The 27,679-nt window shown below is 48.8% G+C and overlaps 1 protein-coding gene across 2 annotated transcripts; it reads right to left on the bottom strand.

Moving 5' to 3' along the window:
* Positions 1-226: 226 nt before the first annotated feature.
* On the bottom strand, positions 227-27,050 carry CHST13 (carbohydrate sulfotransferase 13). 2 transcript variants are annotated; one of them, XM_042977366.1, is made up of 3 exons: positions 26,954-27,050; positions 6,869-6,948; positions 227-1,693 (listed from the first exon to the last, which is right to left on the bottom strand). In XM_042977366.1, the coding sequence occupies exons 1-3, from the start codon at positions 27,048-27,050 to the stop codon at positions 848-850; spliced, it is 1,023 nt and encodes a 340-aa protein (XP_042833300.1). In that variant the 3' UTR covers positions 227-847. The 2 variants fall into 2 exon arrangements, with proteins under 2 accessions (XP_042833300.1, XP_042833301.1); XM_042977367.1 differs by lacking the exon at positions 26,954-27,050 and adding an exon at positions 22,430-22,624.
* Positions 27,051-27,679: the final 629 nt, after the last annotated feature.

Raw genomic sequence — 27,679 nt, forward strand, 5'->3', positions numbered from 1 at the left:
GTAACCCAGGCTCTCCGTCTCTCTCTCGCCTGATCTTCCTGACCACCTGGCATTTTTGTGCCATTTAGCAGCAAAGGAAAACTGAGGCTCAGAGGTTTGTTGAGATCCCCGAGATCGGACAACCCCATGGAGCAGAGCAAATGGCAAAGTGAAGCAGAGAAACTCCAAACGTCAGAAAATAACAAAACGTTTATTTCAAAAACATGAGCTCCCCAGCTCACCAAGGTCCTATAAAACCGGGCACCATTCTGAGCTCTGTGAGCACACATGGAAGACTTGGGATCTGGCCAGACTGAGGTCAAAGGTGGGGCCAGACACAGTGCTGCTCTGTGACAGGCAGAGTGGAAGGCAACTCAGGATGGGCTCCAGAGCCATGCCCGCTGGCACAGATGGCTCTAGCCCGAGCCCATCGAGGGACAGGGATGTGACCACCAAAGCAGGTGAGGTGAAGAGGTCACACTGAACCATCATTTCTGCTCTGTTGCACCACAGACAGGTTTGGGGGCAAAGCCGACCCCCAAAATGGCCTCAAACGAAAACAGACTAGTTATTCAATGCTCTCCCATCCAGGGGTCTGGAGAAAGGCCGTCCAGCTGGAGCAGTCAGAGGAAGCAAGCGTCAAGTGACAGGCAGTCACACAAGGTGGACTGCACCTAAACCTGGCCAGGCGTGCTGGCCAATCAGGGAATCGCGGGGGCAGTGGTACTTAGAGTGGAGTCCCGGGCGGGTGGCACCAGCATGGAGGTGCAGGGGACGGTGGGGGTGGGGACCACCAGAAATGCACACTCTCCGGTCCACCCGAGACCCCGGGGCATCCACATGCCAGGCTCCGCCGGGACTCCGCGGCCTAGTGCAGCCGCAGGTAGGAGGGAGCAGAGTAGTTGAAGAGCAGAAAATCCATCCTGTAGAGGTCGTAGAGACGCCGCTGGTAGAAGGGGCTGATGTCCCGGAAGAGGCGCTCGGCGAGGTCGCGCGCGGCGGCCGCCTTGGCCCGGGGCGGCGGCGCGGGGAAGCGCAGGCCCGGCGCGCCCACCAGGTCGAGCACGAAGGCCGCGTCCTCCGCCAGCGTCTCGAACTTGCCCACCACGTCGTAGCGCAGGCGGCACGGGTGGCAGAGCGCGTGCGCGCGCTCCCAGTGCTCGTTGAAGGGCTCCTCGCGGCGCGTGCGCGGGTCCAGCAGGTAGGCCAGGAACTCGGCGAAGCGCACGTCGTGGCCGCGGGCCAGCGCGTCCGGGTGCGCGCGCGGTCGCAGGCGCCGCACGATGCGCGTGCCGTAGCGCCGCTGGAAGGCGGCGCTGTAGGGCCGCGCCAGCTTGTTGCGGTAGGCCGACGCCAGGCGCTCGAAGGGCTCGCGCACGAAGAGGAAGGCCAGGTAGGCGCGCAGGCGCCGGTTGATCTCGGCCGGGCTGAAGTCGGCCAGCGAGGGCAGGCGGCCCGGCGCGTGCGCCTCGTGCGCGGGGATGGCGCGCGGGTCGCCGCGGGCGCGGCCGCTCAGCGCCAGCAGCACGCGCTTCCAGTTGGTGCAGGCCACCTTGGGCACGTAGCAGTAGAGCAGGCCGTGCGCGTCGTCCACCAGCACGTGCCGCAGGTCCTCGGGCCCCAGCAGGCGCTGCCGCCGTGTGTGGCGGCTGCAGGCGCGCCGCAGCAGGTCGCGCCGCTGCCGGTGCACCTCGGCCATGGCCGAGCGCGGGCCCTGCGGGCGACAGGTCGGGGGACGGACGGGTCAGCGCTGCGGGCCCTTCGCCCACCCGGCCGCGGCGAAGGAATGGGGGACTGAAACCGCAGCAACTGCCACTGATCGCTCTGTGATTTGGGACCCAGGGATCTGTCCTGGACCTGAAATTGGGGAGAAATGGCTCTGACCTCGCTGAGGCACGTGGAAGGATGTGACAAACAAGTGTTGGGCGCTCAGGACCGAGGAAGGCCTCAGAATGAGTATGACCACATCAGAGTAAGCCTGATAAAGAAGTTATATCATCAGAGTGGTAAGGGTGGGCGCAGATTGAATATCCGCTCCCTTTTTACTGAAAGCATAGTGTATACGAACGGTATACTTTAAATCCATATAGAGTTGAAAAATGCAGCCACTTGCAGGCTACCGAGATATTTTTTGTTCAGTGATAAAATTAGCTACTTGTATGTTCCTGCTGGTCTTGATTTCTTTTTATTACCGCCAACCATCTCTAATCTCAGTGCCTGGGCAGGAAGCTTGCCCTCTCTGAAGCCTGTCTCTCTTCTGTGAGATATTAACATCGAGCATTTATCTAGCACCCACTGTGTGCCAGAAAGTCTTCTGTGCCCTTTACGACTCTATTAATTAGGTAGTATTAGGACACTCAGGCCAGCCCCTCCTAGCCTGCCTCGGCCATGCTAAGACCCAAGCCACCACCTCCCACCCATCCCTCCTCCTTTCCTCAAGTCCCTTCTGCACTAAACAGGTTCTCTACTTCCAAGACTAACCCTCCAACCCCCCTCCCACCCCTCCTCTTCCTGGTTCAGGAGTTTCTAGGAGAGTGTTTTTAATTCCTCAGAATTGCCTTAAAAACCTTCAAGACATAATAAAAAAAAGACAACAACAAACATTGTTGATGATGTGGGAAAATGGAACCTTCATTCATTGCTGTTGAGGGTGTAAAATGATATAGCTGTTGTGGAAAGCTTGGCAGCTTCTCAAAAAATAATAAATAAACATATGATCCAGCCCTCCACATCTAGGTATATACCAAGATAACTAGAAACATATGTCACACCAAAACTTGTAAATGATGTTGACAGCAACGTTATTCATAATAGCCAAAAGGTTTGGAAACAACCCAAATGTCCATCAACAAAGAATGGATAAATAGTATGTAGCATATCCATACAACAGAATATTATTCAGCCAATAAAAGAAAGAAAATTCTTTTTTTCAGTGTTTATTTTGAGAGAGAGAGACAGAGCAAGCATGGGGGAGAGGTAGAGAGAGAGGGAGAGAGAGAATCCCAAGCAGTCTCCATGCTGACAGTACATGAGGCTCAAACTCACAAACCATGAGATCACGACCTGAGCCAAAATGAAGAGTCGGGTGCTCAACAGACTGAGCCACCCAGGCGCCCCCAAAGGAAATTCTGATACACCCTAAAACATGGATGAAACTTGAAAAGATTGCCCATGTTAAGTGAAGGAAGCCAGGCACAAAAGGCCATATGTTGTCGGATAGATTCCATTTATAAGAAATGTCCAGAATAGATCCACAGAGACAGAAAGCATATTGCTAGTTGTCAAGGGCGGGTGGGAGGGGACAAGGGGGAGTGACTGCTAACTGGTGCTGGGTTTCTTTTCTGGAGTCACGAAAGCGTTCTGCAATTAGAGTGGCAACAGCTATGCAGCCTTGTAAATAGACTAAAACCCATTGAATTGTACACTTTAAAAGTGAGTTTTATGGTATTTGAGTTATATCTCAGTTAAGAAAAAAGCCTTCTGAGTGCTTCCATTGCAAGGGGACAAAGCAGCCTCTGAAATGGGGGCACACTGTACCCTGTGCCTTCATGAGAGTATCTGACGCTGGGGGGAGGGGGCTGGGATGTGTGTGTGTGTGTGTGTGTGTGTGTGTGCGTGCGCGCACACATGCGTGTATGCTCAGTTGTGCTTCTGGTACCTTTAAAAGCATCCTGCAGAAATCCAAGATACTGGGGCACCTGGGTGGCTCAGTCGGTTGAGTGTCCGACTTCAGCTCAGGTCATGATCTCATGGTCCATGAGTTCAAGCCCTACATCGGGCTCTGTGCCAACAGCTCAGAGCCTGGAGCCTGCTTCGGATTCTGTGTCTCCCTCTCTCTGCACCTCCCCCGCTTGCACTTTGTCTCTGTCTGTCTCTCAAAAATAAACATTAAAAAAAATAATAAATCCACGATACTTTCAGTGAAAAAGCTGAAATACAGAACAAGAGTCAACACCCCACACTTTGGGCTTAAAAAGGGTTGGGGAAGGAAATAAATGTTTCAGAAAAGGATAGGTTGTGGGGAGCCTCTCTTTTAGATATATATTGACATTGTCACAGAATAAACAAGGATGTGATTTGCTTCCAGATAATCCCAGGTAGGAATGGAGGGGAGAAGGGTCTGGATGAAATAGGACTGGATAAGAGTTGATGACTGTTCAGACTGGGTGATGGGAACATGGGGGTTTAATGTACTTTGTACTTCTGTATATGTTTGAATTTTTCACAATTAAAACATAAAGCAGAGAGAAAGGACATATATGCCCTGTAGGTGTGATTTTGGCAAAGTGACCTGAGCACATGACTGAGCACTGGACACTACACACATACCCAGAACGTGCCTGGGAGGACACACAGGAGACTAACTGGTCACCTCTAGGGGTCAGCAGGAACAGGGTGGGAAGGAGAGGTACTCTTCACTGTATGTACTTTTTGGGAGGTTGAATGCCCTATCGTGCTTATGTTACCTTTTCAAAATCGCACTGAAAGGTGGCTGCGAAGTTCAGCCACGGCTGTGGGGGGCCTGGGAGGATCCCCTACTCTCTAAGGCAGACTCATAGGGTTGCCCTCAGAAGCCTAGCTGCACACGAGTGCCAGGAGAGGCTGCATCCAGGTGCCCCACAGCCCAGGTCTGCTTTCAGCTTCCAGACAACCCAACATATTTCCTATGGCACGGAATACTGGCCATCCCCCCACCTGTTGGGCCACCTTTCCTGACAGCAGACCTCAATTGTGGTAGGTCGTGTGCCTAGCCTTGGGGAAGAACCAGTCACAGCAACCTCACACAACTTCACAAAAGCTCTGGGGCCAGCAGTGCACACGTAGCTTGGCTTTGACCAAAGAGATTACAGGAAAGTCTGCTAGATGAGTCCCAGGAAAGACTTCAGCACAAAAAGAGAGGGCCCTTGAAGAAAAAAACCTTTGCCTGCCCCCCTCCCTTTCTGCTCGGGGCTACTGTCCTAGGAGGAGAGGTCCGGAGCCCTGGCAGTCAGATTGCAGTCAGGAGACAACAAGACATGAAACAGATATCAACATCCAGACGATGACGATGCCAACATGTTGATGCTGTTCCAGAGGGCTGGCTGGTCTCTGAGCATCTTGGGACGTAAACACCGACTGTCCTAATGGCTTAAAGTCAGCTTTTCTGTCGCTTGGAGCTCCGTAAATCCCAAGACAGGCAATGTTATCTCCATACAAGTGAGAAAACTGAGGCTCAGAAGAAATGAGTTGCCTACAGCTCTCGAGTACGGAAGCTGGAACTCTCAACTCAGGCCACTTAGGACTCAGAAGCTGCCTGCTGGTCCAGGACCGAGTCCTGCAGCTACAACTCTCCTCTCTCCTGGCCTGATTGGACTCAGCTGCCTGCATCCTTAGCGTGGCTCTAGTCCTTATGAGCTCTGTCACCTTCTCTGTGTCCTTGGCCTCCCTTTGCCTCAGTTTCCTCATCTTTAAACAGGGAAAACAACAGCCCTACAGCCCTACCTTGTAGGGTTGCCATGAGGACTAAATATGTTCACAGAACTGAAGTGTCTGGTACACAGTTAGCACTCACTGGCCGGATTATTTTTATTACTTTTATTTCTCAGCTGCAAGGTGCTAAGCTCCCAGGGCCTTAACACCCAACAGTCAGTGCGACCTCAGGCCATTAGGGGGCTGAGCCAACTCCATCTGACCCTCAGGGGCCTGTGGAACTAGCGGGGCCCAGGATCCTACAGAGAGCTTGGCCTGCCCTCGGCTTGCTGTGTGGTCCAGAGCAAGCCAGTCACCCTCTCTGAACCAAGGCCTCTACACCTGCAACCCAAGGTCAGATAAGCTCCACAGGCCCCTTTGGCTCAGCACTTAGGGATTCAGTGAACAGCTACCTACCCAACCTGTCTGATCATTCTCCCCAGCTTAAAACCCTCTATGGCTCCCTCTTACCCTTTCCCCACCTGCCAGGCACCACCAAGCTGCTGCCTACTCTTGGCTCACCTCACACCCCCTCTTCCGTTGCCCCCTCACCTCCAGGCACTCAGCCCCCTACTGTTTGTTTCTCAACATTTTTTCAGAAGTTCTCAGCTCTGATGTCCTTTTCTCAGAGAGGCTCCCCTCCCCCCCACAGCCCCCGATCTAAACGAGAACCCTCCTGGTCCATCTCTTATTGCACCTAGGGCTGCCCTGATGCAAACGAATCACAGGTTAATGCAGGTGGCAATGGGATGATGTCTTCCCCCCGCCCCATGGGAATGTCAGCTGCACCAGGTCAGGGACCCAGCTGACTTGCTTGCCGCTGGATCAGCAGCATCCCGAGCACAGACTGCACACAGTAGGTGGTCCACACATGCTGTCTGAATGGGTGCCTCTCCTTGTACGTGCTGGGGTGTGTGTGAGCCAGGGGCCTGTGGCTCTCAGTGGGGTATAACCATGGCGGGGAGGGGGGCTGGGGTTGTGGGTGCTCCCGGCAGGCCCAGAGCAGAAGTGGAGTGCACGGACCAGCAAGCCTCCCGGTCCGTGTGCCTGAGAACACTGCGAGGGCAGGTAGGCTACCCCCTACCACAGCGGGTACTAAAATCTGGGGGTTCACTTAATTACCGTCTCCCCACTAGACCTCCTAAGGGTCTGCTTCAGTCTTTTATACCCACAATGCACAAAAGAGTGTCTGGCACAGTGTGGCCTCAGTCTGTTGTTGGGTCAATGGTGGAGGGTAGGTGGGCAGATCTCCCAGCTTGCCCCAAGATTTGCCCTTGTCACAGGCATTCTCCTCTCTGCACAGAGCCTTGACTACCGAGGAAGCTTCGTCGTGCCCTCCTGCGGGCTCCAGTCCCATGACAGCGGGTCTACACGTGGGCTTTCAGGTTCCCGGGGCTGGAGGTAGAGGGAGGCATCACTGGGTGGGTGTCTGTCCACCTACCTGGTCCACATCATACAGCATCTGCAGGGGACTCCTCCTCTTCCCACTGAGCCAGCCAGAGCCCAGGCTGTTTTCAAATGCTGTGGGGCACAAGGAAAGAGGCATCAAATGGACTGGTTGTGGCTCTCAGGGGGCTTGGACACATCTGATCTACCTCTGGGAATCAGTTTCCCTGTTGTGTTTCACCTGCCTCCAGGGGGCTTGGTGGAGTGTGCGGCACTGATAGGTCCCCTGACCCACCAGGGCAGAGTACTTGGTATCACTCCTGCCCCATGTCCTGCCCTTCAGAGTTGGAGGATGCCAGGCAGGCAGGGATGAGAGGAAAGGTGTTATCCAGCCCTCTGGTGAAGGCCTGACCACCCACTGTCTCCATCTGCCTTCATCTCATGCCCCACCCCCGCCAGCCCCATGACCACGGAGCCCGAAGGGAATCACCAAGCTAGCTGCTGTCCAGGCAGCCAGAAAGGGCTGGGTAGCAGGAGAGGTGGCACAGCCAAACTCAGCTTCTCCAATGACAGCCCGCCAGGTCACATGACTGCCGTGGGCTCCTACAGGAGCCTGAACTTCCCTGGCCAGTGTGTATGCCACTTCCTGGTAAATGCAGGTTTCACGGTCTCCCAGACTGGAAGACAGTGGGCAGGGATACTGTCTATCTGTCTCAGTACTGCACTCTTCAATCTTAAAACTACCACAAACTCTGCTTACTAAATTTATTCTTTTACTTTAAATGTGTCTTAAGGAATATCTTCCTACATATTCAATTAATATGAATATATTCTTAGTATATAGTTGACATAGGTAAGCATAGGTTTATGATCTTATGCTTCTTGATCATATTTTTCTTAAATATGATTAAATATGATTATACTTGTTAATAAATGAATAAAGTATATGCAGTCTTCAAAAAAGATCACCAAAATCAGCAAAACTTTAGCTAGACTGACCAAGAAGAAAAGAATGACGTCTCTGGTGCAGCCACTCTGGAAAACAGTATGGAGGTTCCTCAAAAAATTAATAAACTACCCCACAACCCAGCAATTGCACGACTAGGTATTTATCCAAGGGATACAGGTGTGCTGTTTCAAAGGGGCACATGCACCCCAATGTCTATAGCAGCACTATCGACAATAGCCAAAGTATGTCCATCGACAGATGAATTAATAAAGAAGATACACACACACACACACACACACACACACACACACACACACAATGGAGTATTACTCGGCAATCAAAAAGAGTGAAATCTTACCATTTGCAACTACGTGGATGAAACTAGAGGGTATTATGCTAAGTGAAACTAGCCAGTCAGAGAAAGACAAATATCATAGGACTTCACTCATACGAGGACCTTAAGATACAAAACAGATGAACATAAGGGAAGGGAAGCAAAAATGATATAAAAGTAGGGAGGGGGACATAAGAGACTCTTAATTACGGAGAACAAACTGAGGGTTGCTGGAGGGGTGGTGGGAGGGAGGATGGGCTAAATGGGTAAGGGGCATTAAGGAAGACACTTGTTGAGATGAGCACTGGGTGTTATACATAGGGGATGAATCAGTGGAATCTACTCCTGAAATCATTGTTGCACTATAGGCTAACTAACTTCGATATAGATTAAAAAATGAGCACTGATGGGGCGCCTGGGTGGCTCAGTCTGTTAAGCGTCTGACTTCAGCTCAGGTCACGATCTCGCGGTCCGTGAGTTCGAGCCCCGCATCGGGCTCTGGGCTGATGGCTCAGAGCCTGGAGTCTGTTTCTGATTCTGTGTCTCCCTCTCTCTCTGCCCCTCCCCCGTTCATGCTCTGTCTCTGTCTCAAAAATAAATAAAACGTTAAAAAAAAATTAAAAAAAAAAATGAGCACTGGGTGGGTCAGTTAAGCGTCTGATTTTGGCTCAGGTCATGATCTCACGGTCTGTGGATTCGAGCCTCAAGTTGGGCTCTGTGCTGACAGCTCAGAGCCTGGAGCCTGCTTCCGATTCTACATCTCCTTTGCTCTCTGCCCCTCCCCCACTCACACTCTGTCTCTCTTTCTCTCTCAAAAGTAAAATAAACATTAAAAAAATTAAAAATAAATTTTAAAAGTAAATACATATAATAAAAATAAAAATAAATAAAAATGAAAGGCTGGTACCATCACAGTGACCCTAGCACATGTGCACATGGTTAAATGCTGTTTTTTGTTTTCTTTTTTTTAAATAAAGGCATCTCTGGGAGTGGGGGAAAGAATGAAGTCTCAAATTAGTAAAAACAGGAATGAAAGAAAAGCTATTAGTACTGAATCTTACAGAAATGAGAAAGGTATGAACGATTATATAAAAGCAAATTAGATAACCTACATGAAATGGAAAGAGTCCTAAAAAGATGCAAATTCCTCACTCAAAAGAAACAGAAAATCTCAATGACATATAACAATACATTGAAATAGTAATGGAAAGAAATTCCCACAAAGAGAAGCCCAGAATCAGATAACTCACTCCTGAATCTTATCAAATATTTAAAGAAGAATTAACACCAGTATCTTCTAAACTATTTATGCCCCTCAAAAAAACTCCCAAAAAACAAAACAGAATGGGGGAGGGAAAATACCTCCCAACTCATATATGAGCCCAGTATTACCCCGATACCAAACCAGACAGAGACATCACAAGAAAGCTACAGAGCAATATCTCTTATGAACATAGATGCAAAATCCTCACAAACAAAACAAAACAAAACAAAACAAAACAACACATCAAACTGAATCCATCAACATATAAAAAGGTTTATATATGACCAAGTAAGGCTTATCCTAGGAGTGCAAAGGTGGTACAACATAAAAAAAAATCAATCACGGTAATACACCATATTAATAGAATAAAGAAAAAAACCCCACACAATAATCATCAGTACAAGCAGAAAAAGTGTTGCACAATATCCAATACCCTTTCCTAATAAAAACACTAAATGAACCAGAAATTGAAGGGAACTTCTTCAAGCGGATAAAAGCCATCTAGAAGCCATAGCTAACATATTTAATAGTGAAAATTGGATGCTTTACCTCTAAGATCAGGAACAAAACAAAGGATGCCCACCTTCACTATTTCTATTCAACAATGTACTAGAAGTTCTAGCCAGGGTATTGGGCAAGAAAAAGAAAGAAAAACGGCATCCAGATTGGACAGGAAAAAGTAAAATTATGTGTATTCATAGATAACACGAATATATAGAGAATGTGTATGTATGTATTTGTGTAATCCACAAACGATTAGAGCTAATAAATTAGTTCAGCAAGATTGTAGAATAAAAGACCAATATACAATAGTAAATTGTATTTCTAAATACTAGCAATGAATAACCCAAAATTGAAATTACAAAAACATCTCCATTTACAATAGCATAAAAAGAAAAATATTAAGGATTAAATTTAACAAAATAAGTGCAGAACTCATCGCTGGAAACTAAAACATCACTGGAAGAAATTGAAGACCTGAACGAATGGAAAAATATCCCATGTTTGTGGATTGGGAGATTTAATGTCATTAAGGTGGCAGTATTCCCCGATTACAGCTCTTAGCACATGGCAAACAGCCACATGGCAGACAGCTGTGCATGTGTTCCTGGAGTAGCTTACATACAGCATGCAGGAAGCGGGGTGGGCAAAAAGGATGCCATTCTCCAAATATCAGAGATCCACGCTTTGATCAGGTGTGCTTCCCCACATTGTTGCAAGTCCCTCTCCCTCCACATAAAGTGACTTCCGAGGGACTTAAAAGGCTGGTTCCCTTTTCTCCACCTTCCATTTTTCTCCTTTCCCCTTTTTGGGGAGCCAGGTATTAAACACTAAAACATTCAAAGCAACGGCAAAAATGGGGAAAATTAGAAACTGACTGTGAATGCCCAGGGAGAGGCTCAGAAAAAGACCTAAGAAGACCTTAAATTTATAACGTGGGCTGAACCTCAGCACAGACAGCCTACAACAATCAGAAAAACAAAAACAAGCTAAAAATAGCAATCACCGAGTAAGAGAATCTGATTTCCACAGTTACTACATTATTAGATTCAAATGTCCAGTGTTCAACAACAACAGAAAAATTAGAAGTCATACAAAGAAAGAGGAAAGTATGGTCCATTCAGATGAAGAAAATAAATCAACAGAAACACCCTGAAAAAAATCTGATGGCAGATATATGAGACAAAGACTATAAGACAACTGTCTTGAAGATGCTTAAAGAACTAAAGGAAGATGTGCAGAAAATCAAGAAAATGATCGATGAAAAAAATGGAATATCAGTAAAGATGTTAAAAGAAACTAAGAAGAAATTCTAGAGCTAAAATGTACAATAACTGAAATGAAAAATTCACTGGCGGTATTAAAAGACAGATTTTAAGTAGGCAGAAAAAAGAATCAGTGAACTTGAAGACAGGACAATGGAAATTACTGAGTATAAGGAACAGAAAGAAAAAAGATTCAAGAAGAATAAACAGAACCTAAGGGACCTGTGGGACAACATCAAAATCAACATACTCCTGTGGGAGTCCCAGGAGGCGAAGAGAAAGACAGTGACGGAAAGAATATCTGAAGACATAATGGCTGAAAACTTCTCAAATTTCATGAAAGACAGGAATATAAACATCCAAGAATCATAATGAACTCCAAGTAAGATGAATTCAAAGAGACTTGCAAATCAAACTTTCAAAAGACAGAGAATCTTGAAAGCAGCAAAAGAGAGACAACTCATCACTCATACAAGGGAGCCTCAATAAGATTATGAGTAGATTTCTCATCAGAAAGTTTGGAGGCCAGAAGACAATGAGATGATATATTCAAAGTGCTCAAAGGAAAAAAAAAAAGCACTGTCAATCAACAAACCTATATCTGGAAAAACTCTCCTTCAAAAGTGAGGGAGAGCTTAATATCTGTATATTCACAGATATACAAAAGCTGAGGGAGTTCGTGATCTGTCCTGCCAGAAATGCTCAGGGGAGTCCTGCAAGATGAAATGAAAGGAAACTAGACAGTAACTCGAAGTTGTATGGAGAAGTAAATATCAATAATGGTAGATACACAGGCAATTATAAAAGATAATATTATTGTAACAATAGTTTGTAACTGTACTTTTTGTTTTCTATATGATTTAAAAGAGACTATATCTAAAGCAAAAAAAAAGAAAAACAATTATCAGTCTAAAAGCCAGTATTATTAACTCCAAATTTTTGTTTTCTATGTAATTTAAGAGAATAATGCATTTATTTATTTATTTATTTTTAACGTTTATTTATTTTTGAGACAGAGAGACAGAGCATGAACAGGGGAGGGGCAGAGAGAGGGAGACACAGAAGAGGTAGGGAAGCAGGCTCCAGGCTCTGAGCCATCAGCCCAGAGCCCGACATGGGGCTCAAACTCACGGACCATGAGATCATGACCTGAGCTGAAGTTGGACGCTTAACCGACTGAGCCACCCAGGCGCCCCGAGAATAATGCATTTAAAAGAATTACTAGTTTATGTGTGTGGGCATATAGTGTATAAAGATGTAATTATATAATAACAACTGAAAGGGATGGGGACAGAGCTGTAAAAGAGCAAAATTCTGTACTTAGCAAGGTTAAAGTTGTATAAATCCAAAATACAACATATAATTTTAGGATTAAATGTGATCCCCATGGTAGCCACAAAGGAAGTGAGAAAGGAATTTACAAAAAGATAAACTTACTAAACACAAAAGGAGACAGTAATACAGGAAATGAGGGATAGAAAAAAAAAAACTATAAGGCATAGAGAGGACAAATAGCAAAATGACAGATGTTCCTCCTTATCAGTAATTACTTTAAATGTCAATGGATTAAACTCACCAAAATACAGACATGGGCAGAATGGATAAAAATACCTGACCCAACTCAATCTGTGTTCTACAAGAGACTCATTTGAGATCCAGTGATACAAACTGGATGGAAAAAAACTCCAAGCAAATAGTAACCAAAATAGAGCAAAGGTGGCTATATTAATATCAGACAAAAAAGACTCTGAATCAAAGAAATAAGAGACAAGTACTTTATATATGAATAAAAGTTTTAATACAGCAAGAAGCTAGAACAATTATAAACATTTACTTACCTAATGGCAGGCTATCAGAGTAAATGAAACAAGAATTGGCAGAATAGGAAGGAGAAATAGACAGCTCTACAATAATAGTTGGAGATTTCAGTATACCACTCAGTAATGAATTAAGCAATGAGATAGAAGATGAGGAGGGAAACAAAGGACTTACACATCACAATAAACCAATTAGATCTAATAGACACATACAAAACACTCTATCCAACAACAATAGCACACACATTCTTCTCTAACACATGTGGAATGTTTTCCAGGATAGTCTATATGTTGGGCCACAAAATAAGTCAGGATAGATCTTAAAAGGGGCGCCTGGGTGGCTCAGCCAGTTGGGTGTCCAACTTCAGCTCAGGTCATGATCTCACGGTCCGTGAGTTTGAGCCCCGCATCGGGCTCTGTGCTGACAGCTCAGAGCCTGGAGCCTGCTTCGGGTTCTGTGTCTCCCTTTCTCTCTGCCCCTCCCCCACTCATGCTCTATCTTTCCATCTCTCAAAAATGAATAGATGTTTAAAAAAAAGTTAAAATAAAAGACATTATATCATACAGAGTATATTCTCTGACCACAGCAGGATGAAGTCAGAAATCAATAATAGAAGGAAAACTGGAAAATTCACAAATCTGTAGTAATCAAAGAACACACTTCTAAACAACCAGTGGATCAAAGAAGAAATCACAAGGGAAATTAGAAAATACTTGGAGTCAAGGGCACCTGGGTGGCTCAGTCAGTTGAGCGTCCGACTTTGGCTCAGGTCATGATCTTACAGTTCATGGGTTCGAGCCCCACAGTGGGCTCTGTGCTGACAGCTCAGAGCCTGGAGCCTGCTTCAGATTCTGTATCTCCCTCTCTCTCTGCCCCTCCCCCGCTCATGTTCTGTCTCTCTCTGTTTCTCAACAATGAATAAACTTAAAAAAAAAAGAAAATACTTGGAAACAAAAATGAAAACAACATAAACTTATGGGATGCAGTGAAAGTGCTTAGGGGAAATTTAGAGCTATAAATTCTTACATCAAAAAAAAAAAAAAAGAGGGGTGCCTGGGTGGCTCAGTCATTTGAGGGTCCAATTCTTGATTTCAGCTCAGGTCATGATGCCAGGGTTGTGGGACCAAGCCCCACTTTAGGCTCACACTGAGCATGAAGCCTGCTTAAAATCCTCTCTCACCCTCTGCCCTTCCTCTCTCTCTAAAATAAATTAAAAATAAATTAACAAATGAATGAATGAATGAATGAACAAGCAAACAAACAAGAAATATCTCAAATCAGCAACCTAAGTTCGTAACTTAAGGAACTATAAAAAGAAGAAAAAATAAACCCAAAGCTGGCAGAAAGAAGGAAATAATAAAGATTAGAGCAGAGACAAATGAAATAGAGAATAGAAAAATAGAGAAAGTCAATAAAACCAAAATTTGGTTCTTTGGAAAGATCCACAAATTGACTACCCTTTAGCTAGATGGACCAAGAAAAACAAGATTCAGCTTACTAAAATCATAAATGAAAGTGGGACATTACTACTGACCCTACAGAAGTAAAAAGAACTATAAGAAACTACTAGGAACAATTGTATGCCAAAACAATTGGATAACCTAGATGAAATAGACAAATTTCTAAAATGTACTAAGTACAAAATGTACTAAGATGAATTCATGAAGTAGTAGAAAATCTGAATACATCTATAACTAGTAAGGAGACTGAATCAGTAATAAAAATTTTCCTGACAAATAAAAGCCATGGACCTGATGGCTTCACTGGTGAAGTTTATCAAACATTTATAGAAGAACTAATGCAAATCCTTCTCAAACTTTTGCAAAAATTATAGAGGAGGGAACACTTCCTAATTCAATTTGTATGGCCACTAATAACTCTGGGCGGGGGGGGGGGGGGAGGGGGGAAGGGAGCCAGACAAAGGCACTACAAGAAATGAAAACAGTATCTTTTATTAACATTGATGCAAAAATCCTCCACAAAATACTAGAAATACAAGTTAAACAGCATATTAAAAGATTATATATCATCACCAAGTGAGCTTTAGTCCCAGAATGCAAGGATAGTTCAACATATAAACATCAATCACTGTACTACACCATATTAAGAGAATGAAGGAGGGAAAAAAAAAAACCACACAATCATCTCAATTGATGCAGAAAAACCATTTGACACAATTCAGCATACTTTCATGATAAAAAAGAAAACACTCAAAACAAACAAACAAACAAAGAACAGAAGGAAAGTACCACAGCACAATATAAACCATATATGAAAAACCCATGGCAAACATCAGACTCAATAGTGAAAGACTAAAAGCTTTTCCTCTAATCAGGAACAAAGCAAGGATGCCCATTTTTGACACTTCCATTCAACACAATATTGGAAGTTCTAGTCAGAGCAATTAGACAAGAAAAAGAAATAAAAGACATCCAAACTGGAAGGAAGTAATAAAATTGTTTCTGTTTGCAGATGATATGATCTTATATGCAGAAAACCCTAAAGATTCCACACACAAAAACTGCTAGAACTGATAAATGAGTTCACCAAAGTAGCATGATACAAAGTCAACACACAAAAATCATTGCATTTCTATACACAATAAAAAATATGAAAAGGAAAGTACAAAAAAAATTCCATGTGTAATAGTCTAAAAAAGAAGAAAATACTTAGGAATTAACTTAGCCAAGGAGGTAAAAGACTTGTACAATGAAAATTACATAACACTGCTGAAATAAATTAAAGAAGACACAAAGAAATGGAAACACATCCCATGTTCATGGATTGGAAAACTTAGTATTGTTAAAATGTCAATACTGCCCCAAATGATCTGTAGATTCAATGCAGTCCCTGTCAAAATTCCAATGACGTTTTTTGCACAAATAGAAAAACCCATCCCAAAATTCAATAGGACCCCAAATATCAAAAAAATATCTTGAAAAAGACCAAAACTGGAAGATTCACACTTCCTCATTTCAAAACTAACTACAAAGCTATAGTAACAAAACAGTGGGTGCTGGTGGAAGGACAGACATATAAAGAAGAGAAAAGAGAAGAGAAGAGAAGAGAAGAGAAGAGAAGAGAAGAGAAGAGGAGAAGAGATGTGTCCAGAAATAAACTCTTACATATATGGTCAAATGCTTTTTGATAAGGGTGCCAAGACCATTCAATGGGGGAAAGGACACTCCTTTCAACAAATGGCATTGGGAAAACTGGATGTTCACATGAAAAAGAATGAAGCTGGACCCTTACCTCACATCATATAGAAAATTTAACTCAAAATAGATTAAAGGCCTAAAGGTAAAACCTAAACAATAATACTCTTAGAAGAAAACATAAGACAAAAGCTTCATGACTTTGGATTTGGCAGTGGTTTCTTGGATATAACCAAAAGCACAGGTAACAAAAGAAAAAATAGATAAATTGGACTTGAAAAATTTTAAATTCTGTGCATTATGGGAGATAACACAGAATGGGAGAAAACTTTTGTAAATTATGTATCTGATAGGGGATATATAGAGAACTCCTAAAATTGAACAACAAAAAATTCAACTCAATAATGGGCAAAGGACTTGAATAGACATTTCTCCAAAGAAGATGTACAAGTCACCAATGAGCACATGAACAGATGCTCAACATCACTCATCATTAGGGAAATGCAAATCAAAACAATAATGATATACCACCTCACACCCATTATTATGGCTACTATCAAAGAGAGAGAGAGAGAGAGAGAGAGAGAGAAAAAACAAGTGTTGTCAATGTGGAGAAATTAGAACCCTGTGCACTGTTGGTGGGGATGTAACATGGGGCAGCTGCTATGAAAACAGCATGGAGGCTCCACAAAAAATCAAAAATGGAATTAACAGAACACAGCAATTCCACTTCTGTGTACATACTCAAAAGAGTTGAAAAAGCAGGGTGTCTAAGAGGTATTTGCACACCCATGTTTTTAGCAGCATTATTCACAAAAGCTAAAACATGGAAGCAACCTAAGTGTCCATCAAGAGATGAACGGATAATCAAAATGGGGTCTATTCACACAACGAATATTATTCAGCCTTGAAAAGAAAGGAAACTCTGACACAGGCTACAACTTGGATGAGCCCTGGGGAGATTATGCTGAGTGAAAGAAGCCAGTCACAAAAGGACAAATCATGAAGGATTCCACGTAGTACCTAGAGTAGCAAAAACCATCGAGCAAAAAGCAGATGACGGTTGCCGGGGTGGCGGAGGGGAGAATGTGGAGTATTTAATAGGTGCAGACTTCCAGTGTTACAAGATGAAAAGAGGTCTGGAATGATGGTCACACGACACTATGAATGCATTGATATCACTGAACAGTACACCTACAAACTATTAAGACAGTAAAATTTATGTGATGTGTATTTTACCACAATAACAAAAGGTGAGCGAAAGCAAGTTAAGTGTTAAGCATTGAATTACCCTATGACCTAGCAATTCCATTCCTAGGTACATGCCCAGGAGAACTGAAAACAACGTTCACATAAAAACTTACGCACAAATGTTCCCATGGCATTATTATTTTTTTTTTTAATTTTTTTTTTCAACGTTTTTTATTTATTTTTGGGACAGAGAGAGACAGAGCATGAACGGGGGAGAGGCAGAGAGAGAGGGAGACACAGAATCAGAAACAGGCTCCAGGCTCCGAGCCATCAGCCCAGAGCCTGACGCGGGGCTCGAACTCACGGACCGTGAGATCGTGACCTGGCTGAAGTCGGACGCTTAACTGACTGCGCCACCCAGGCGCCCCCCCATGGCATTATTTTTAATAACCAAAACCTCAGGTTCCATTAACTGATGAATGGATGAACACTGTGGTCCATCCATACAAAAGAATATTATTCATTCATACAAAGGAAAGAGTACTGACGCTGGCTTCAACTTGGCACATAGATGAGTGGGTGCTAGGGGTTGGGGGTGCTGGGGGAAATCACTGGGAAAGACGGGAGTCACTGCTACTGCTAATATTCTGGAATTATAGAATGGACATACCACACAACTGTTAAATACGCTAAGAAACCACTGAACTGTGTCCTTTGAAAAAGTGATTTTATGGAGTGAGAATTAAAGCTCAATGAAAATAAAATTACTGATCACCAAAAAGGATATATGCAAGACCATTTTATGCAAATCTAGCTTACAAATGTAAATATATTGGATGGCTATCATAAGATATTCTTGAACTCACAAGAACATTGCATGTTCATAACAAGAATACCTTCAAGAATTCAGGGTCATAAGAGAAAAGAATATATCCATAAGAAGAACGGACGTTTCCATGACCCTTGGCTTTCAATAAAATGAAGAATCTAAAAACTGCTGCCAAGAGGAACACATTCACCGAAAAGATTTAAGACATGTTTTTGACGAACAAATAAACTTGGAAAATTTGATTAACTGAAAATTTGATTATCTGTTGGCAAACTGACCATGAGTAGTGGTTGTCAAACTTTAGCATGCGTGGGGGCCAACGAAAACACAGAAAACACTTGTTCTAGTCCAGGCGGTCTGGAGGGGGACCCAGGAGTCCACATGTGTAACAGCCCCCCAGGTCATGCTGATGCTGCTGGCCCAGGAGCACACCTGGAGAACCCCTGTACTACAGCAAAGACTGGTGGAGGCTGGCTGAAGGAATGTATAAATGACAGATTGACCTTGCCTTGGCCTCCAGAACCTTCTGTGTGCACCGGAAGCCCACTGTCCAGGGCCTCTGGCAGCCTCAGGCTCCTTCCCCACTCCAGTGTCCTTGGAACAAGGTCTGGGCTCTTCTGTAGCCAGGGTGAGGGGAGGGCCTAATTGTGTCCTGTGATTCACCAATGGCCCTAGGACTGGAACTTCTGTCTCCCGGCAGCTGGACGTGTCCCAGGAACACCACTGTCATCAGAAAATGAGCTGACCGGGGGGCAGCCATGTTGGCTGCGCAGGGAGGCCCCAGGCTTGGGGCTGGCAGGTTGGCCAAAGTATAGCAGCAACCACCAGGAGATGCTATGTCACATTAGCACAGCACCACTCACAACCCAGGGAGGCAGGGGACCCTTCTCACCATTCTGCAGATGTTTACCTGTAGCCCGAGGTCACCCAGTGATGAGCTCCTCCGAGGGCCACAGCTGGGTTTGAGGAAGGGCTGGTACCCACGGCGGTGGGGGGGGGGGGGGTAGGAGGTGCCCCCAGGGACTGTGAAGCAAACCTAGGTCCATTTCTACCCCAAGGCCCCACAACTTGGAGGCACCCAGCCTTCAGAAACACCAACCCTTGCATGGGGCCTCTCATTTCCTGCTCAGGCCACAGCCTGCAGGAAAGTGCGTCCTATACCAGACCTCAGGGGCCAGTGGGTGGAGGGTCACAGGGAGCAGGCACCAGAGTGAGGTCCTATTTATAGAGTAGCTGTGGCCAGTGATTACAGGGCTGGGCCACCTCCATCCAGCCCCACCTCTTCCCACCACACAGATCAGAAGAACTTATAGTCCAGTGGGATGGGCAGGCTGGCCAGGGAGGAGGACGGATAGGACTAGGAGGGCCAGAAGGGGATTGCCTTGAAGATCCCTCGATCCGGCCCCCAACTCTGGAAAGCTGGGGGCTTGGCTCTGAGGGCAGGGTGGCCCAAACAGGGCCACAGTGAGGCATCCCCCAACCTCCACTCTGGTTTTCCCAAGCCTCTCTTGGCCTGTGTCCTCCAATGTGCAGCCCCTCCACTAGGCTTCAGGTCCCAGGCTCCCTGCCAAGGGCACCATGGAACAGACAAGCCAGGGAGAGCCAGGCGGCAGGCCCAATCTCACAGCCAGGGAGGGGCCTGGGCCAGCCCAGGGCAGTCACAGGCAAAACCACCATGGGGTTCTGCTTTGAAAAAGGAGACAAAAATAGCAGAAAATTGTATGGGGAGGCGGGGGAGGGTGGTGGAAGGGAGGTGGGAGGGACGAGGGGGTGCCAAAGACACAGAGAAAGAGACAGAGCTACACACAATGACAGGGACAGAGGCTGGGAGAAGGAGAAACAGATCACAGCAGTAAAACAGCTGGAGTTTTGAAATTGCTCAAAGCAAACCAGCTGGGGATGAAAGGGAGGAAGCAATGCGGTGTGAGCTGACCACAGTCTGGGAGAGCCCAGCACCCATGCCCAAAGGGATCCTGGCCCTGAAAACCATGCAGCCCTGGCCTCAAGAGCAGACCACAGTCCTGATCCAGTAGGTCGGTGCAAAGACAGCCCAACACCCTGCAGTGCCCGCTGCATGAAGGCAGGAAGCCCCCAGGAGGGCATGGCAGTCGGCAAAGGAGGCAGGGTTGGGGCAGGGTCACGGGAACCAGGAAGAAGCACCTGGGGCACAGCCCTAGGGTCGGCCAGCGCCTGGCACTGAGCTCGGCACACATTGACACTGGTATCAGGTAGAAACCATTCTTATCTGCATTTGACAGATGGGGAAACTGAGGCTCAGAGAGGGAAAGAAACAGGCCTGAGGCCTCACAGCAAGCAAAGGCCAGAAAAAGGATTTGACCCCGGGCCATAGTGCACGTATGCCTCTGAGGGCACATCTCTTGGGCACCCATCCTGCCCAGCACACAGCCCCGCCCAAGCTCACCAGAACTGCAGGCAGGTGGGTGAACTGCCACACAGGGAAACTGAAGGCAGAAACCGGTGAGATGGTCCCTGGCACACCCACCCCTAAGGAAAGGCTTTGGCTGCCCCTTGCAACTGGGCAGGGTGCGGGGGTGGGGGGCACAAGGCATTCTGTAGGCCATTTGAAACTTCACCATTTGGGAGAGAAACACTGTTTGGTGATTCCCAGTCCAGTTAGTGAAGATTACGACACATGGTTTCTGGTTAATAAGTTCTAGCTGGGCACAGTGTTGCAAGATCAGACAGGCAGGGGCAGCCAGGCCCAAACAGCGCTGACAGGCCCCCGGGGACCTTGCTGGGGGAGGGTGGAGGGCAGGTTACCCCAGCCCATTCGGTCCCCCAGGTGACCTGGGACTTCCAGGGTGACCTGCATGCCCCAGGGTCAGGGACATTCCCTCTGGCAATCAGGCTCAGGGAGGAACACGTTGACAAGCCCTTCACAAATAAAAAACAATCCCACTTTTTTTTTTTTCCCTGAAGAGAACTAGAGATCTCTCCACTTGTACTTAAAACTCAAACTCTATTTGCTGAACTCCACCTGGAATGGAACCCCTCATCTGGCCAGCTCATTCTTGGGTATATTCTCATCACCTCTGCCTCCAGGATGGTTAAGAACTGCCCCTATCCCACCCCCCTGCCCCCTTGCCTCCTCCGTCCAGGACAGTCACAGAAATCTCCTCACTCAGGAGACTCAGAAATAGGAGGCTATTTCTCTTCCCTCCACCTTGGTGATCTTAAAACCTTCATGGCTTCCCACTGGCTAACAACAAATTCCTGCTTCTTCCCAGAACCCTCCTGGTCCACCTCTCTCCTCTCCCTCCCCCCCCCCCCCCCAGCTCCAGCCACACTGGTCCTTCTGCCAATCAGTGAACACATTAGGGGCGTTCCTACCTCAGAGCCTTTGCACTAACTGTTCTTTCTGGCTGGGATGCTCCTCCAGGAACCCCTACTCTTTAGAGTAACCCTTCTTGTTCAGATTTCAACTCGGATGTCCCCTCTAGAAAGAGGGTCTCTCCAAAGAGCAGTACTCCACGTCAGGACCTTTCCCAGGTCTCTCCTTTTAATTTATGCGTGGCATTTATGACCGCTGAAACAATGGGGTTTGTGTATGGGTTGATGTCTGGCTGCCTTTCCAGAAAGTTGACTCTGTAAAAAGGGACTGTCTTGTTTTCTTGTTACCCCTGTAACTCACCTAGTGCCAATGAATAATTTATTTAAAGACTGATAGCCCCTCATGGCCATAAGGAGAGGGCCCCAACTCTTAGCCTGCCACTCAAGGCCGCCCATGACTGGGCCCCAACTTAGAGTATACTTCTGGCTTCCACCCTACCACCTCATCTCACGAACCCTGAGCTCTGCCCACAGCACATCCCTTAGCACACCAGGCCTTTTCACTCCTCCATTCTTTTGTCTGTGCCATTCCCTCTGCCCCAAATTCCCTTTCCTCATTTTCCCACCTGGTGAAGTCCTATGCAGCCTGCAAAGCCCAACCCAAATACCCCAGCCTATAGAGTAGAAAGCATAAGTGTTAGGGCTTTAGACTAGGATTAAATCCTGGCCCTCACACTTCCTAGTTGGGTGAGCAAGTCACTTTCCTTCTCCTGATCTTAGTCTCCTTCTCTGCAAAATGCAATTACCAATCCGTACTCTAGTGAGCCATCCACCTTGCCAGTTAACCTTTTCTCATGGTACTTTCTGGAGGCCCGGATGGTGCCTCTGAGCCCTGGGAACACTGACAGTACCTGAGAATGGACAGCAGTGTGGGAGCATCTATCTATTTGGCTGCCAGCAGCCACTCCCACTCCTTTTGCTAGCCTGCTGGGCGTCCCTCCAGAAGCAAACCTGCTTACACTCCGTCCACGTGGTTCTGATAGGCTCCCTCCTCCAGTAGCTGCTGGGATAGGCAGGTGACCAGGCCTAGCCAATTGGAGCATTCCATCCCTTTCTGCCACAGCAACTGTCCTCAGAGGTGGACACCACGGGATCCAATTCAGGCCAATGAGACACATTCTTGGGACTCTGCCTAGAAATCAGTCAAGAGCCCTTCTTTTGGACTGAGGCAGCTAAAAGTGAAGCCATTGCAGAGAAAAGCCAAACCTAGAGCTGGAGACAAGGGTTCCACCCCTGGATCCACCCATGCCTGAAGGCAGCCTTATCTGGCTTAAGTGGGCCTGAGTTGAGATGTCCTCACTGAGACACTGTGACCTGTGAGGGCCCAGGGCCAGGACTGGGGAAGGAGTCAGAGCATGCAGAGTTGGGCACTGGGACCCCACTGTGCAAGGACAATGAGGGAGAGCCTATGGGATGGGGTCCTGCGGGGGGCTCAGTGGGAGGCAGTGGACACAGGGCATCCAGGGGGCAAGCTGTCTGCTCCTGGCTCTAGCTGCCCCTGCGAAGGTCCCTGGCTTCTGCGCTGAGAGGCCCTGTTCAGATCCAAGGCCAGGCCCATGTCATAGACCCACCTCAACCCTGGCACCCTGGCTCCCCAGGAGTCATCGGGCATTTCTGCATTTATTCTGCATAGGACCAAAATACTGGTTTTTCATTAAAAGCAATGGCTGCCTCCAGGGCCACTACGCTGCCTGAGAGGTGCCCCGACCATCATAGACCCCTGCGCTCTGTCTGAACAGTTGTCTCTGTGGCCTGAGTCCCCAGGTGCTGTGGTGCCAGAAAAGGAAGGGGACAGAGAGGGAAAGGGAGAGAAGCCCTGGGCCCTTCCCCACCTGGAAACCCTCCAAGAAGGACAGTGGAGGAGAAGATCTCTGTTAGCACACATCATCCCAGATCTCAGACAGGAAGCATTGGACCCCAGGAGAAGGGAGGTGGTCTGGAAGAAAGGAAGACAGCAATCCAGCCTGGAAGGGACAGGTGGCCTCCCCTGGGAATAATCCCCTCTCCATCCAACCTTCTTCCACACTCTCCCTTCCCTGCCCCCAACCCTAGGTCCCCTGAAAGTGGACAGAGACTTCCAACTCCAGGAAAGATGCTCAACCCTGCAAACCTAGGAAAGGATTGAGGAGGGAGGGAGGTGAGGGTGGAATCCGGCACTGCCCAGTGAGGCCCCTGTGAAGCAGCAGGTGGGGGATTTAAATTGAGACTCTCCCTCAGTGTGTCTCTGGGGGCAGAAGATGCAGACCAGCAATTTGGATGTTTAAAATTTTTTTTAATGTTTTATGTATTTTTGAGAAAGAGTGTGAGTGGGGGAGGCACAGAGAGAGAGGGAGACACAGAACGTGAAGCAGGCTCCAGGCTCCGAGCTATCAGCACAGAGCCTGACACAGGGCTTGAACCCACAAACGTGAGATCGTGACCTGAGCTGAAGTCAGATGGTTAACCGACTGAGCCACCCAGGCACCCCTGGATTTTTAATATTAAAAACGTAAGGTCTGCAAGGGCAGGTATATTAGTAAGTTTTGTTCCCAGCCCTAGAAAGGCACCTCGCATGAGCACGTGCCCAGCAAATCCATGGTCAACAGGGATGCACAAAAGAACAGTCTTCAAGCCCAGGTTTGGACACAGAGGAAGCAAAAGGCAGAAGGGGACGAGGGGTGACAGTGGAAGTGCCACTGGGACCCTGGGGTGAGGCTGGGGTGTCAAGGGCAGCAGTATCCTGGGCAACTGTCCCACCTTGCCCCAGCATCTTCCTCGTCCCCAGGACCTTGAGCACTAGGTCAGCACTGATGGGGTCCTGGGGGCTCAGGGATGCCATGGTGGGCTACTCCAGACTTCCCCACTAGTAAATGCACATTAGGGGCCCCAGGCCTCTAGTGGCAGTCTTTTAGGTGTCCCCTGCCCAACTGCTCTGGAGAAGGAGGGGACAGTGCCAGACCTGTGTGCCTGGAGTAAGATGCTAAAGTTCCTCCTGTGCTCTGGAGCCCTCTTCTTAGCCCAGAGGCCCACCACACCCTTCACCCCCTTCCAACTCAGAGCACAGCTTTGGGAACATCCTCAGCGCTGCTGGAGGCCCTAAGAGGCCACTTTCAGAGTCCCCAGACAGCAGGATCTGCTTCTAGCTGGACGGTTGGCAGGAGAAGGCCTTTCCACCCAGCTGTCTCCTCTCTGGCTCTGCCAGGTGGCTGCAGATCCAACATTAGCACACCCTCCTCACTGGCTTCTGAGGTCAGGGGCTTTAGCTCATGGCTCAGGAGGAAAAAGAGCCAGCAAAGTAGGTTGGGTAGGTTGGTCTGATTAACCCTTTTTTGTCCAGGGTCACCCTCAAAGCTATGATGAGTGAAGACAGACTATGGGGAAAGGTCTGAGCACCTAGCAGGAGCAAGAGGGCCTCTGGGAGGCAGGCGGGCCTGCACTATGGGAGCCCGGAGAAGAGGCCCATCCCAGTCTAGGGGCAGTGGAAGCAGAGGTCAAGTAGGGTCTGTCAGACTGGGTAGGGTGAGGCCAGCGTGGTGGGTGAGAAGGTCGTGGCCAAGGGTATTCACGCAGCAGAGAATCTCAGGCAGGGACACAGCATGGGCAAAAACTAGGAGAGGGACCACACATCACCCTCTCTAGCTCCTGCTCTCCCGGATTTTGCAGAAGAGAGTCAAAAGGAAGAAAACGCAGAAGGTAACCAGTACCTGGGCTCATTTCTTCTCTCTCAAACCTGGGTAGAGGAGGCGGCAGGAGAGAAGTGTCCAGGCAGGGGAGACACAGAGACATAAATATGCCTACCCCAACGTGCCTACTCCTCTATAGATACCCCCCAGACACACACCCCACACACCGGGGCCCAAATGCTCTAGCCTTCTGTCTCTCTCACACCCCACACCAGTGGCTGAGCCCTGGGAGTCCAGGTCCTGAGTAAACACTTGTCTATGAATGAGTGGGTAGACAAAGACTGTCATGGCCACAGACCCTAGGACCACAGCCCACACTGCTAGGGGACACTCTGCTCTGCTAAGACACAGGAGTAGGAGCACCTGCCATGAATCAGGAGCACTCTGAACCAGGAGCACCACTCCCAGATAGCCCACCTGCTCATGGAACGGGGTGGTGATGGAAAGACTGACAAGACTGACCACGGCTCCCTCCCGTGAGCTTGGAGAGGTGTCCAGGTCTGGGAGGCTGGGTCCAGGCATGCAGAGAACAGTGTGATCGGCAGGGTGACTAGGTAGAACTCTGGTGAACACACTAGGGAGTCCTCCCCAAGCCCTGCTCACCTGGACCCCAGCCAAACCCTGGCCTCCAGCCCAGAGGCAGTCATGGAGGTTGGAGGGAAAGCAGGAGAAGGAAGCCCCGCCCCCCAAGATGAAGGGAGCACAGTGCCACCCCTAAATCATGACAGCCGGCATGATGAAGAGACTCAGGACTGAGTTTCTTCCACTATCTCATTTAATTTCACTTCCCCGAAAGACCCATAAGGAAGAACCTGAGCACTCCATTTGAAAGATGGGAGTACTGAGGACCTGGGGGGGGGGGGGCATAGGTCATCCAGCAGGTAAGGCTGTGGAATGACCCTTATCCACTAACCTAGACCCAGCCAGGTGGGTGAGTGCCCCACAAAACACAGACTCCTCAGCTCGATCTCTTGGGCCACCCTCACTGCCCACAGTCCCTGTCCACCCTGGGGCGTGGTCACTTACTCCCTGAGACCCTGTCCGTGAGGCTCCAAAGGTGACACTCCGAGGATTCTCACAGAGCCCAGTGGAGAGCTACCCCCTGAGTCCCCAAAGCCCCCAACACACTCACACCAGGGAAAGGCAAACAGAGCCCGAGGTGGAAACAGGCTGCTGACTGGGCATCTCAAGCCCCAGGCAGGCAGCTAGCCAGCAGGCAAGTCACCCACACCTGCCCCTCAATCTCTCTGCCTTAGTTTCCCCCTTTGTGAAATGGGGAGGAGATGAAGTGAGTTAAGACTACGCACAAGCCTGGCCCAGGGCAGCTACCACGCGCTGCAGGGTCCTGACTGGCTGCCTCAGTTTCCCCAACCAGACCGTGCAGTGCGTGCAAAGGAGCCCCAGGTCCTCCTGGGTGTGAACTTCGGGGCGGAGCGGGGCGCTCCAGGCAGCAGCGCCTGCGGCTGAGGGGGACCACCTGAAGGACCGGGCAGCGTCAGGCTTCCCCAACCCACGCTGCACCGCTTCGGTCAAGGGCCCTCCGGGCGCCAAGGGGTGCCGGCGACGTAAACGAGGCTGCCTTCCTGGGTGGGCCCGATGCCCTCTGCCACCCACAACGGACCCGGGGCCCCGGGCTGCGAGCCCCGAACGATCACCCCTCGCGGGCGTTGGGAGACCAACTCCCAAGGGCGGCAAGACCCTTTCAGGGAGCCGGGGCTTGGACGGGGACGCCTAGAGCCTCCCTGGGCCCACCCACCCCTACCCCCTAGCGCGGGAGGGGACAGCAGGTGCCCCCCGTGGAGGGGCCCGGTGGGCACTCACCCGGGCGCAGGGCGCGGGGCGCGGCGCCCAGAAGTAAGAGCGCGGCACCCAGACACGCGGCCGCCAGAGCGCGCCGCCGCCAGCAGCGCCTCCCCATGCTGTGCGGGGCGCGCGGGGCTGCGGGGCGCGCGGGGCTGCGGGGCGCGCGGGGCTGCGGGGCGCGCGGGGCTGCGGGGCGCGCGGGGCTGCGGTCCCCCTGGTCCGGCGGGGGCGGCAGCGCCCGGCCCGGGACCCGCCCCGGGACCCGCCCCGCCCCGCCCGGCGGCGCGTACCAAGGCACAGCGCGGGGGTGCGAGCGCTCTCTGCTCGCGGGGGTGGGGGGTAGGGTGGTGCGGCGGCAGACTGCTGGGGACTGGGGAGGTGGGCGACGGCGGGCGGCGGGCCTCGTCCAGCCTCCACGCCCCGCACCCGATCTAGCCCGGCAGCAGTCCGGGGCTGGAAGGACGGAGCCTGGGTGGAAAGAGCCGGGTCGCCGGTGGGGCGGAGCCTTCGGTTGGCCCCGGGGTACCATCCTCCACCCAAGGCCAAGAAGCGTCAGCAAAGTGGCGTGTCGGCGGGTCGGGGGAGCACTGTGCCCTCTTGGGGGGTTTTTGCTGCCTTACATGAGGGAGGGGGGCTGGTATGGGGAAGCAGACCTCTACAGACGACTACCCCAGGATCTTCCATCTCTGAGAGTCAGGCCTAAGACTGCCCTCTAATCCCCCCAAGGCCACCCTGTAGCCTTGT

This window comes from Panthera tigris, chromosome A2, assembly GCF_018350195.1.
Source record: "Panthera tigris isolate Pti1 chromosome A2, P.tigris_Pti1_mat1.1, whole genome shotgun sequence".
In the NCBI taxonomy this organism is placed as follows: domain Eukaryota; kingdom Metazoa; phylum Chordata; class Mammalia; order Carnivora; family Felidae; genus Panthera; species Panthera tigris.